At 33.8% G+C, this 14,373-nt stretch overlaps 1 protein-coding gene across 2 annotated transcripts in view; it reads right to left on the bottom strand.

The window, feature by feature from the left end:
- LOC145283786 (signal recognition particle subunit SRP72-like) overlaps positions 1 to 14,373 on the bottom strand; it is a 208,321-nt gene that overhangs the window by 132,877 nt on the left and 61,071 nt on the right. For both annotated transcript variants that reach the window (XM_080132853.1, XM_080132852.1), the window contains exon 5: positions 5,212 to 5,277. In XM_080132853.1, the coding sequence (XP_079988979.1) occupies positions 5,212 to 5,277 (66 nt within the window). The remainder of the gene's footprint in view (positions 1 to 5,211; positions 5,278 to 14,373) is intronic.

The following is a 14,373-nucleotide window of genomic DNA, read 5'->3' as shown; positions in this document are numbered from 1 at the left end:
GATATTACCAAACATATTGGTTGTACAAACAAATTATAAAATAGAAAAGCAATCCCAGCATCCAATGCAAGAATAACAAAGTTGAGGAGATTTACATAAAACTGTACAAATTTATTCGCAACAAAGAGAAAAAGTATTTAGCTATTTTGGTTTTGAGTAACAACTTACAGGAAGCATTCATTATCTTTGAAAGTTTAGCAACTGGAGATGTCTGTTACAGGAATTTAATTTGATGTGTTGGTGCCGTCTGTCTCTGCATTTGGTAACTATGACTGTCTTGCATCATCAACAGGAAAAGCATAGTAACTGGTTGTTATCTACACCGTTGCCATAGTAACATTACAAATGTTTACTCTTGGATACTTGCTGCTGTTATTCTTGAACAGCATGTGAAGTGAAAACCCCCGAAAATATGGAGTTTCCAATATTTCTCTTTTTATAATATTCCATGATCTGTAGTTGGTGATACTTTGCTATTACCAGATTGTCGTGAGACATATCATTATTGAGAAAAGTATTGATACAAAAAACATGTTTTAGTTAAAAAAATTTTACTATCCTATATTAAAATGCAGCATTTAAGACAGATCCATATCACAAAAACTGTCAATCTTGTCTCAACAAAAACAAGTTGAAAGGTGCTGAAAATTCTTTATAATATAATGTGATAATTGAATTTATTCATTTATTAAATTCTATAATATTCAATATCTTGGCAAGCAGTTACATTATTTAGAATATAAAGTTTTTCTCTTTAGTCATCTATAAAAATGTAGGTTTTTTTTTTTAGTCATTTATAAAAATGTAGGTTTTTTCTTACTCATCTATAAAAATGTAGGTTTTTTTAAGTCATCTATAAAAATGTAGGTTTTTTTAAGTCATCTATAAAAATGTAGGTTTTTTTAAGTCATCTATAAAAATGTAGGATTTTTTTAAGTCATCTATAAAAATGTAGGATTTTTTTTAGTCATCTATAAAAATGCAGGATTTTGTTTTTTAGTCATCTATAAAAATGCAGGATTTTGTTTTTTAGTCATCTATAAAAATGCAGGATTTTGTTTTTTAGTCATCTATAAAAATGCAGGATTTTGTTTTTTAGTCATCTATAAAAATGCAGGATTTTGTTTTTTAGTCATCTATAAAAATGCAGGATTTTGTTTTTTAGTCATCTATAAAAATGCAGGATTTTGTTTTTTAGTCATCTATAAAAATGCAGGATTTTGTTTTTTAGTCATCTATAAAAATGTAGGATTTTGTTTTTTTAGTCATCTATAAAAATGTAGGATTTTGTTTTTTTTGTCATCTATAAAAATGTAGGATTTTGTTTTTTTAGTCATCTATAAAAATGCAGGATTTTGTTTTTTTAGTCATCTATAAAAATGCAGGATTTTGTTTTTTTAGTCATCTATAAAAATGCAGGATTTTGTTTTTCTAGTCATCTATAAAAATGCAGGATTTTGTTTTTTTAGTCATCTATAAAAATGCAGGATTTTGTTTTTTAGTCATCTATAAAAATGTAGGATTTTGTTTTTTAGTCATCTATAAAAATGTAGGATTTTGTTTTTTAGTCATCTATAAAAATGCAGGATTTTGTTTTTTTAGTCATCTATAAAAATGCAGGATTTTGTTTTTTTAGTCATCTATAAAAATGCAGGATTTTGTTTTTTAGTCATCTATAAAAATGTAGGATTTTGTTTTTTAGTCATCTATAAAAATGCAGGATTTTGTTTTTTTAGTCATCTATAAAAATGTAGGATTTTGTTTTTTTAGTCATCTATAAAAATGTAGGATTTTGTTTTTTTAGTCATCTATAAAAATGCAGGATTTTGTTTTTTTAGTCATCTATAAAAATGCAGGATTTTGTTTTTTTAGTCATCTATAAAAATGCAGGATTTTGTTTTTTTAGTCATCTATAAAAATGTAGGATTTTGTTTTTTTAGTCATCTATAAAAATGCAGGATTTTGTTTTTTTAGTCATCTATAAAAATGCAGGATTTTGTTTTTTTAGTCATCTATAAAAATGCAGGATTTTGTTTTTTAGTCATCTATAAAAATGTAGGATTTTGTTTTTTTAGTCATCTATAAAAATGCAGGATTTTGTTTTTTTAGTCATCTATAAAAATGCAGGATTTTGTTTTTTAGTCATCTATAAAAATGCAGGATTTTGTTTTTTAGTCATCTATAAAAATGCAGGATTTTGTTTTTTAGTCATCTATAAAAATGCAGGATTTTGTTTTTTAGTCATCTATAAAAATGCAGGATTTTGTTTTTTAGTCATCTATAAAAATGCAGGATTTTGTTTTTTAGTCATCTATAAAAATGCAGGATTTTGTTTTTTAGTCATCTATAAAAATGTAGGATTTTGTTTTTTTAGTCATCTATAAAAATGTAGGATTTTGTTTTTTTTGTCATCTATAAAAATGTAGGATTTTGTTTTTTTAGTCATCTATAAAAATGCAGGATTTTGTTTTTTTAGTCATCTATAAAAATGCAGGATTTTGTTTTTTTAGTCATCTATAAAAATGCAGGATTTTGTTTTTTTAGTCATCTATAAAAATGCAGGATTTTGTTTTTTTAGTCATCTATAAAAATGCAGGATTTTGTTTTTCTAGTCATCTATAAAAATGCAGGATTTTGTTTTTTTAGTCATCTATAAAAATGCAGGATTTTGTTTTTTAGTCATCTATAAAAATGTAGGATTTTGTTTTTTTAGTCATCTATAAAAATGTAGGATTTTGTTTTTTTAGTCATCTATAAAAATGCAGGATTTTGTTTTTTTAGTCATCTATAAAAATGCAGGATTTTGTTTTTTTAGTCATCTATAAAAATGCAGGATTTTGTTTTTTTAGTCATCTATAAAAATGTAGGATTTTGTTTTTTTAGTCATCTATAAAAATGCAGGATTTTGTTTTTTTAGTCATCTATAAAAATGCAGGATTTTGTTTTTTTAGTCATCTATAAAAATGCAGGATTTTGTTTTTTAGTCATCTATAAAAATGTAGGATTTTGTTTTTTTAGTCATCTATAAAAATGCAGGATTTTGTTTTTTTAGTCATCTATAAAAATGCAGGATTTTGTTTTTTAGTCATCTATAAAAATGCAGGATTTTGTTTTTTAGTCATCTATAAAAATGCAGGATTTTGTTTTTTAGTCATCTATAAAAATGCAGGATTTTGTTTTTTTAGTCATCTATAAAAATGCAGGATTTTGTTTTATAGTCATCTATAAAAATGTAGGATTTTGTTTTTTAGTCATCTATAAAAATGCAGGATTTTGTTTTTTAGTCATCTATAAAAATGCAGGATTTTGTTTTTTTAGTCATCTATAAAAATGCAGGATTTTGTTTTTTAGTCATCTATAAAAATGCAGGATTTTGTTTTTTTAGTCATCTATAAAAATGCAGGATTTTGTTTTTTTAGTCATCTATAAAAATGCAGGATTTTGTTTTTTTAGTCATCTATAAAAATGCAGGATTTTGTTTTTTTAGTCATCTATAAAAATGCAGGATTTTGGTTTTTTTAGTCATCTATAAAAATGCAGGATTTTGTTTTTTAGTCATCTATAAAAATGTAGGATTTTGTTTTTTTAGTCATCTATAAAAATGCAGGATTTTGTTTTTTTAGTCATCTATAAAAATGCAGGATTTTGTTTTTTAGTCATCTATAAAAATGCTGGATTTTGTTTTTTTAGTCATCTATAAAAATGCAGGATTTTGTTTTTTAGTCATCTATAAAAATGCAGGATTTTGTTTTTTAGTCATCTATAAAAATGCAGGATTTTGTTTTTTTAGTCATCTATAAAAATGCAGGATTTTGTTTTTTAGTCATCTATAAAAATGCAGGATTTTGTTTTATAGTCATCTATAAAAATGCAGGATTTTGTTTTTTAGTCATCTATAAAAATGCAGGATTTTGTTTTTTAGTCATCTATAAAAATGCAGGATTTTGCTTTTTAGTCATCTATAAAAATGCAGGATTTTGTTTTTTAGTCATCTATAAAAATGCAGGATTTTGTTTTTTTAGTCATCTATAAAAATGCAGGATTTTGTTTTTTAGTCATCTATAAAAATGCAGGATTTTGTTTTTTTAGTCATCTATAAAAATGTAGGATTTTGTTTTTTAGTCATCTATAAAAATGCAGGATTTTGTTTTATAGTCATCTATAAAAATGCAGGATTTTGTTTTTTAGTCATCTATAAAAATGCAGGATTTTGTTTTTTAGTCATCTATAAAAATGCAGGATTTTGTTTTTTAGTCATCTATAAAAATGTAGGTTTTTGTTTTTTAGTCATCTATAAAAATGTAGGTTTTTGTTTTTTAGTCATCTATAAAAATGTAGGTTTTTTTTTAATCATCTATAAAAATGTAGGTGTTTTTGTCATCTATAAAAATGTAGGTGTTTTTGTCATCTATAAAAATGTAGGTTTTTTTTTAGTCATCTATAAAAATGTAGGTTTTTTTTTTAGTCATCTATAAAAATGTAGGTTTTTTTTTTAGTCATCTATAAAAATGTAGGTTTTTTTTAGTCATCTATAAAAATGTAGGGTTTTTTTTAGTCATCTATAAAAATGTAGGTTTTTTTAGTCATCTATAAAAATGTAGGTTTTTTTTTAGTCATCTATAAAAATGTAGGTTTTTTTTTAGTCATCTATAAAAATGTAGGTTTTTTTTAGTCATCTATAAAAATGTAGGTTTTTTTTTAGTGATCTATAAAAATGTAGGTTTTTTTTAATGATCTATAAAAATGTAGGTTTTTTTTGTTTAATCTTTATAAAAATGTAGGTAAGCTGTTGGCTTTTTGGAAAATAATGCAGCTTTTATCTACCTTGTTAATATTTAAAAATGTTCAACTCTTTCACATTGCTTGAATGCACAAATTGCTTTTCTCTTTCGTTTATTCATATTTGCTGATATACAATCATAATCATCAGCAGAGTCACACAGTCATTCTATTTTGCTAGATTTGTCACAGAACATTACATCATCGATTTGACTAACAGATGACTCATACACAAATGTGATGATTATTTAGCATTCATTTCTAATTTAACCAAAATAATTTCCAACCTTGATGATGATTCTTTATATAATAAGCAATTGCAATTGAATCAATTTAAAATCACCAGAAAAATTCCTTGAATAACAATACATAATTGATAAATGTAAAAGCTACTATATAAAATAAAACATTTCTTCAATAAAGATAAATTACCTCAGAGTTTTTGATGAGTTGCTTATACAATGTGTGGCATTCATCATAATGCTCCAAGCGATACAACTGCAAAGGCAAATAATAGAAAGATTATTTCAAACAAAAAATTTTAATACAAGGATAAAACAAAACATTTGTGCATTTGTTTTTTGTTTTTTTAACTAAAATTACTTAAAGAAAAAAGAAAAGTAAAAAAAAACAAAAACATGTTTAATTAACAAAGAAATAACATAATACTTTATTTTAAAATATTGATATAGTTGAGAGAGGTGAAAAGGAGGGAGATAGGTAAACACTGAAAAGAGAGCAACAATGGAAGGGAGAAAGAAATAGAATGGAAAGCAAAGAGTGGGAGAGGAGAAATGCATCTTTCCTGGTAATAATAAAAATAAAGGTTGTTTTATTTTGTTTCTGAGTTTCTAATTCAACGTTCAAGTTTGATCGAAGCGGACAATTTTTTTTAGCTGTGATTTGGCCAGGGTATTCTGATATCGATATTTACCCATGTTTGACCTACCGACATGGCAGTATCGCCCCCACCCCCTCAAATGAAAACCTGCCATGAAGCAAAACATGGGTACTTGTGTTCTTTTGCCACCATGCCGAAATTATTATTTTTTTTTTTTTTACATGGGGGTCACCACTTATCAAGGCCCGAAGCCACTCAGGGATAAGGATTATTGCGTGTAATCAATGAGATAGTATTGTATTAATCATTAGTATTGGGGGTTTTGATAGAGTGTCTTACTTAAGGGGGTGGTTTGTCAGGAGTTTGTTTATCTTGGACTTGAAGACGTCCAAGTTGTAGTCAGGTGGGAAACAGGCAAGCGGCAGAGAGTTCCACTGCCGTGCAGTTCTAAGAAAGAAGCTTTGCTCACGGAACCTACGTTTGGATTTAGGCACAGATAAAGAGTGGGGAAAATTATTGACAGTAGTTTCAGCCAGACGGGTGTTTATCGTGAAAGATTAGCGAGGGGAGGACGAGGGATTGGAGCTCAGACGAGCACCTGCCATGGAAAGAACGATAAAACAAAGATAGGCTCACAACGTCTCTTCTATGGGAGAGAGGTTGCAGGGAAGAGAAAAGGCCATCCCCCACTAAACCACGAAGTCTATTTTGAACTCTGTCAAGGCAGGATAGGCTGTTTTTAGCAGGTCCAGCCCAGATGTGGAAGCAGTACTCCATCCTTGAACGTACTTGGCTTTTATATAGATAGAGAATTGCATCAGTAGTGAGATCTTCTGGAGCGGTAGAAGGATTCTACCATTTTCCCAGCGTCCCTGATGTACGTGTTCCATTTCAGATCAGGAGTAAAAGTCAAACCCAAAAGCTTGTCAAAACATGGAGCCTCCCCTAGACGAGAGCCATCCATTTCAATTGATGCCAGATGGGGATCAGAGCGTTGATAATGTAAAGATAGAAGCTTGGTTTTGGATGCATTAAAAGTAACCAGCCATCTCTTCCCCCATTGTATCACGCGCTCAATATCAGAGGAGAGAGAGAGAATCAGAGAGAACTTTGTCATTTATGGCCTTTGATGTGTTGCCGTAGATGGTTGTGTCATCAGCATAGATGTCAACGAATGATTTAAGTATGTGTTTTGAGAGATCATTGATGTATATCAGAAAGAGAGTTGGGCCGAGGATGGACCCCTGGGGTACTCCAGCATTACTATTGTGGGCCTCGGATTTCTGCCCATCAACTACTACTCTTATGAACGTATCAGAGAGAAATTATTTAATGATTGAGAAAACATTTCCAGTTATACCGTAGCTGGAAATCTTGTGAAGTAGGCCCTTATGCCATACCTTATCGAAGGCCTTCGATATGTCAAGAGCAATTGCCCTGGAAAGGAAACCTTTGTCAAGAGATTCACTAATCCTATGTGATATAACCATTAGCACATCTGCGGTAGATCTGGCAGAGTGGAAACCATATCGCATTTCACTAAGAAGGTTGTTTCTGTTGAGGTGGTTGACTACTTCTCTATTTAATGTGGATTCTAACAACTTACTCATAACACACAGGAGACTTATTGGTCTGTACTGAGAGGGAGATGACTTATCACTTGAATTCTTAAATACAGGGCATACTGATGAGGTTTTCCAAGGTGTTGGAAAGAACTTCTCTTTAAGGCAACGCTTAGAGAGTTTTGTAAGTATGGGGGCAAGTTCTGGTTGGAGCTTTTTCAACACTATAACTGGAATGCCGTCAGGGCCAGTTGCTTTACTGGAATCAAGGTTCTTGATTAGCTTGGTGACCTCACGTACAGATATTTGTATGTTGCAGAGCATGTTGTCTGTTATAGGAGGAAATATGGGGAGTTGATGGTCATTGTTGCATAGGGTAGAATTAGCTGCAAAGTTCTTGGCGAATAGTTTGACCTTGTCTGATGCCGACGAGATGACCTTAGGTCCATTGATGATAGTTGGGATAGAACGCACGCTTCTGTTCAAGATCCTGTTTGCTATTTGCCAGAACTGGTGGAAACCAAGCCACTGCTCAACTACTTTGGATTTAACAGACTGAGCATATAGCTCTCTTGCATGTTTTATTTCCCTTTTACAGTGGTTGCTGTCAGTCTTGAAAGCAGCTTTAGTCTCAGTACATGTATTACGTTGGTAGCTATGGAAAAAGTGATTTCTGTGCGCGATGACAGCAGCACATTCAGGGGAGAACCATGGCTGGCTGTTAGGTTTTTGTTGGAATTCTTTGGATGGTATGAATCGGTCTATGCCTACAATTAACCATTCGGTCAGGTCTGATACTACAGAGGACACATCCTTTTTAAACATGGAATGCAGAGGTAGGTCAGATATGACTGAATGTACAGAAGCTATCCCAGTCAGCCATAGAGTATGGATATACTGTACTGTGGAAGGTACGTCTGAAGACTTATTACATTTCATTTTTATCTTAACTGATACAACGGCGTGGTCAGAGGATCCCAGAGGAGATAGAACGGAACATGAACACAGCTCAGGGGAAGTTGTGAGGAAAAGGTTTAGAAGGCTTGCATATTGACCGGGTGTATCAGGCACACGGGTGGGTTCGTGAACAATCTGAGTGAGGTTATAGGCAATGGCAAAATCATGACAAAACCTCCCCTCGTCATCGGTTTAATTTGAGCGAGTCAGCCATTCCACATTATGGACATTGAAGTCACTGCAAATGTAAATGTTAGCCGAAGAATGAGCAGACAGGATGTGGTCAATTTTCTCAGATATGCTCTTAATGATAGTAACCCCACTGTTGTGGGGGCGATAGAGGGCAAACATAAATGCAGTGGTGTAAGCTAGTGCAACCCGGAAGCACATATAAGGTAAATTAGGGTCTTCTCTGGAGATATCCCTACCACATGGAAAGCCATCTTTGATGTAGGCACATATTCCATGCCCATGGCGATCTTGGGGGTCAGATTTAGATGTTAAGTTGGAGTATCCTTTAATTATGAATTCGCCTAGAGAAGTAGTTCGCCCTATGCCAGTTTCACTTAGAAAGAATATGTCCGGTTTTGTCTCCTGTAATTGTGTTTCAACCTCTGGAAGGTTGGAACATAGACCCCTGATGTTGGAGAAGGAGACCTGGTAGTAAGGGTCTACGTTGGAGGATGGGGTTCTAGGTTTATTCGTGTTTCTTAACACTTATTTTAAAAGCCATTCTTAACATGCAGAGGGGAGAGTGTTTGGTAACTATTCTGTGCTTCCACAGAAAAAAAAAAAAAAGATATTGTGACGCTTGCATTTCACTTGAATAAAATATTTAAAAATAGCGAGGTGGCAAAAGGACACAAACGCCATAGTTTAAAAATGTAAACATGTTCGGACTACCGACACTGCAGTATCGCCCCCACCCCATCAAATAAAAAATTGCCATGAAACAAATACATGGGTACTTGTGCTCTTCTACCCCCGTGCTGAAATAACGCTATTTTGAAAGCCATTCTAAACATGGGGAGAGGAGGGTGTTTGGTAACTACTCTGTGCTTTCACTTAATAATTTAATAATAAAAAAAGATATTGTGAAGCTTGAATTTAACCTGAATAAATTATCTAAAAATAGCGAGGTGGCAAAGATGCACAATCAACCAAAAAACGTTTACCTTTGATTTTTTTCTGTTTTTTTGCTTTTGCCATTTACTAATAAGGTTGACGGTTACATTCCGTTATATGCACACACGTTAACATTTGGGGAGGGCAGGATTACGTCCACCTCCACATTTTGTGTTACAATGACCACTTGTTTATTGTTTCGTATATCCTGATTATCACGAAAATCTCATACCAATTTTGTGCAGACAAGTGCTTCTAGAGATATAAACACATGTATTCGGCACTGTAATTCAATGTCTGCCAGATTTGTACTCGCGCGTATACAAAAATCCACTTCTCTCCTATCAACACTCACCAACCATATCATTTTTTGGGTGGGTATCCTGTCTATAATTTTCACTGTTAAATTTATAGGATTTATTTATCTACCACCCCCAACTAAAAAGGGGGGGGGGAGGGCTCTGCTCCGATATACCTTCTTTATATGGGATGTTGGGGGTGTCTATTCCAAAGGGAGGTTGGTGGTGTTTATTATAGTTTACTTTTTTGTGAGGGAGGGAAGAGACTTCCATTGAGCAACGGGTCCCGCTACTGTATGTGTGTGTGTGTATACATACATACACACATATATATATATATATATATATATATATATATATGTTTGTGCTTGTATTCATTTATAGATACATAAACATACGAGGGGCGTGCAATAAGTAATGCCCCTGAGCCACTTCCCATAGCAATAGAGCAATGAAACTTGGCACAGTTATTAGTCTTTCTCTACACAGGAACCACCCAGAGTTATGCATCTCCCACCGTTTGATGCAGCTCTGGAGACTGTTTTTGTAGAACACCCCAAGTTGGTCCGCCAACCACGATGTGACTTCAGAAATCAAGGCTGCATCATCTGGGAAATGCTTTCCTTTCAAAAACAACTTCATGGCTGCGAAAAGGTGAACGTCAGACGGTTCAAGGTCAGGAGAGTAGGGAGGACGGGGAGGATTTCATAACCACACGCCCGTGCTTCTGATCTGGCGACACGCGAGTTGTGGACCGGAGCGTTGTCCTGCAGGAGAGAGGGTACCTTTGTTGATCTTTCACCGCTCTTGATTTTGATAGCTTCCCTTAATTTTCTCAAAAGTGAAGCATAATAGGCTCCTGTAATTGTGGTACCCTTTGCCAGGAAATCTACTCTGTCCTGGTCCCAGAAGACTGAGCATGATTTTGCCAATGGAGGGCTGCACCCTTGCCTTCTTTGGAGGTGGTGGGTCCAAGTGCTTCCACTGCATTCACTGGGCTTTGGTCTCTGGATCATAGTGATGGACCCAGGTTTCATCCTGTGTCTTTTGAAAAACTTTGACTCATCATCTCCAAATTCATCCTCGAGCACTTGACGCGTTCTCGCTTCTGGAATGGTGTGAGCAACCTGGGAATACATCTGGCAGACACCTTATGCATATGCAAATAGTCATGAAGGATAGTTTCCAGAGACGCTGTACTAATCTTGACATCTTGGGCTATTTGGCGAATAGTAATGCGTCGATCTTCCAAAATGGCAGCCTTAACTTGACGGACAGATGCCTCATGTCTGGGAGCTGTTTCCACAGACTTCCGGCCATATTTGAATTTACAATGCCAGCGTTTTACAAGGTCATATGATGGGGCATTATCACCATAAGTTTCTTTCATTTCATCAAAAGTCTCCTGTGTTGTGCATCCGACAACTGGAAGTGGGTCAGGGGCATTACTTATTGCACGCCCCTCATACTCGTTGCAACATGTTTCCTTGCTTTGACGACAAAAAATATAATTAAAATAACTCCTCTCTTAACTTGTTTCTGCTTCTGACCCTTTAATGGTGAAGTGTTGAAATTAAACTTTTCCTTTAGTGAAGACCATTCACGCAAAAAAATGTTTTTCTTCAGCTTACAATATTCTCGGCATACAAAAAAATGACAATCCTTTTCCTTTTTGTTTCGACGTTCCACTGACATGCGAATTCACTGTATGTTCATACGACTTAACACAAAAATATTCTCGCCAATGAAAGAAATACCGGCTTTTTTATGCCCAAATTTGACTGCGTCTTAATTTGCATATCTCACCTCTTCGTTTCCTATCAGTCAGGTTTTGAGTTAGAGTATTGTGGACTGTTACAATATGCGCACGCCACCCTTGAATGCTTGTTTCCATGACTATTGTTACAAATGGCTTAAGTGTGTGTGTGTGCTTATAGTATATGTGTACGATTATTTACATGTGTATCCTCAATGTAACACCAGTTACACGTTATATTTCTTTTTATTATACATTTCCTCTGCATTTAAATCTTTGCTTATAATGTATTTTGCCTCCATTCCTTAATGAGGTTTTTTTTTTTGTTTCTAATTCAGTTTTGAGTTGAATATAAACTTATAAAAAAGAAATTTCTTTGAAGTTTAAAATTTTTCTTTATGATGAATATATTTTCAGCTTCTCTATTATGCATTTTTCACAAACTTTTTTCGATACACCTACACAAGTTTATCAGCTCCATTACCAACATAAGAAATTTTTTTTTTTTTTTTTTTTTTTTAAATCAGGAACCCGCATGGAGTTTATTTTCGGTGAAATTAATCTAACTGTTGTCTTATCCAGAATACTATTTCAACTACATCAATTGAACCAGGGAGTCAGAGGTTTTAGTCGGAGTTCTAAGAGTATTAGGAGTCAGAATTTTTTTTATCCGACTTTGACTCCTTAATTTTCTTTTTTTTTTTTACATGATTTTCCTGTTTGGTTTTATCAGTTGCACAATTTAGAAGTTTTTGTATGTTTTTCTTTTATTTTTGGAAATATATTTTATACTGTACTGCAATACTTCTACTTCGAGATATTTCAGTCCATTGGATCACTGCAAATCCTGTCTGAACAGTTGTTTTTATTTTGGTTGTAATGTCACATAGGATCAATGAAAATTCTGTCTTTGAGAGAGATCACTGGATTATATTGGATAACAATCAGATTGTAATCCGAAAGTTACCAAGTTGCTGAATCAAATGGAATTTGGCAATTGGATTAGTCTGAGATCGATCTGGAATTACAATCTTATAAAAAAAAAAAAAAATTTTTTTTAAAATAAGAAAAAAAAAAAAAAAAAAAAACGGACATAAATCAATAAGAAGCGATGCTACTATATATACTTTATAGCCCTTTTTTTTTTTTTTTAAACATAGGAGTCACCACTTATTAAGGCCTGGAGGCCGCTCAAGAATAAGGGTTAATGAGTGTCAATGGGACAATATAGTAATCGTTATTGGTGGAAATTTGGTAAATTGGATTACTTAAGAGGAAGGCTCATAAAGAATATGTTTACGTTGGACTTGCAGATGACCAAATTGTATAGTCAGCTGAAAAACGGGCAAACGGAAGAGAATTCTACAAGCATGCAGTTCTAAGAAAGAAACTTTGTTCATGGAATCTATGTTTAGGTTTAGACACAAATAAAGAGTGAGAAAATTATTGATAGTGGTTTTAGCATTACTGGGTGTTTTTTGTGAAAGTTTAGCAAGGGAGCAACCATAGATTGGAACTCAGTTGAGCACCTGCCATAAAAATAACGATAAAGCAGAGACAGGCTCGCAACGTCTCGTCTGTGAGAAAGAGGTTGCAGGGAAGCTATGAAGTCTATTTTGAACTCTGTCAAGGCAGGATAAACTGCTTCTAGCAGCTCCTGCCCAGATGTGGCAACAGTACTCTATCCTTGGACATATGTAGTCTTTATATAGGTAGAGAATTACATCAGTAGTGAGATATCTACTGGAGTGGTAGAAGGATCCCACCATTTTTCCAGCAACCTTTGGCAATGGATTTGATGTACGTGTTACATTTCAGATCAGGAGTAAAAAGCCCAGAAGCTTATCAAAACATGGAGCCTCCCCAAAACAAGAGCCATTCATTTCAGTTGATGTCAGACTGGGATCAGAGCATTGATGATGTAAAGATAGAAGCTTGGTTTCAGATGCATTAAAAGTAACCAGCCACTTTCCTCATTGTACCACATGCTCAAAATCAGAGGACAGAGAATCAGAGAATTTGGTCGTTAACGGTCTTTGATATATTGCCATAGATGATAGTGTCAGCAGCATAAATGTCTACAAATGATGTAAGGATGTGATTTGGAAGATCATTCATGAAGATAAGGAAGAGAGTTGGGCCCAGGATAGACCCCTGAGGGACTCCAGCATTAATACTGAGAGCTGATTTCTGCCCATCAACCACTACTCTTATGAACCCATTAGAGAGAAATTATTTAATAATTGTGAAAACATTTCCAGCTATACTGTAGCTGAAGACCTTGTGAAGTAGGTCTTTATGCCATACCCTATCAAAAGTCTTTGATATGTCAAGAGCAATTGCCTCCATCGAGAGATTTGCTAATCCTACAAGATAAAATCGTTACCACATCAGCTGTAGACCTAGCAAAACGGAAACCATATTGCATGTCACTAAAAAGGTTATTTTTACTGAGGTGGTCAACTACTTCTCTTTTTAACGGATTCCAGCAACTTACTCATGACACACTGGATTGGTCTGTACTGAGAGGGAAATGACCGACCACTTGAATTCTTAAATACAGGGCAAACTGATGAGGTTTTCCAGTGTGTTGGGAAGCAATTCGCCTTAAGACAACACTTAAACAGCTTTGTAAGTATGGGAGCTAGTTCTGGTTGAAGCTTTTTCAGCATTATAATTGGAATGCTGTCAGTTACTTTACTGGAATCAAGCTTGATTAGCTTAGCAACATCACACACAGATATTTGTATGTCACTCAGCGTGTTTTCTGATACAGGATGAAATACAGGGGGTTGACGACCTTGGTCGCATATGGTAGAATTAGTTGCAAAGAGTTTGGCTTTATCTGATGTTGACAAGATTACCTCAGGTCCATTGATGTTGGGATAGAACACACGCTTCTGTTCAGGAAAATTCTTTTAAAACATGAGTTACTTTTAAGAATTGTTTTATACAAAAGTAAAATGAACAGCTTATATTTCTTTCTGATTCTGAATGGCTAGAGTTTTTCATCAGTTTAACACTTTTTCCAAGTTTATCTGGGCAAACTGTTTG

The sequence above is a fragment of the Euprymna scolopes genome, chromosome 8 (genome assembly GCF_053919585.1).
Source record: "Euprymna scolopes isolate OS-2025 chromosome 8, ASM5391958v1, whole genome shotgun sequence".
Lineage (NCBI taxonomy): Eukaryota > Metazoa > Mollusca > Cephalopoda > Sepiida > Sepiolidae > Euprymna > Euprymna scolopes.
The sequence above is the reverse complement of the archived record's forward strand: the minus strand, read 5'-3'. Positions and strand labels throughout refer to the sequence as shown.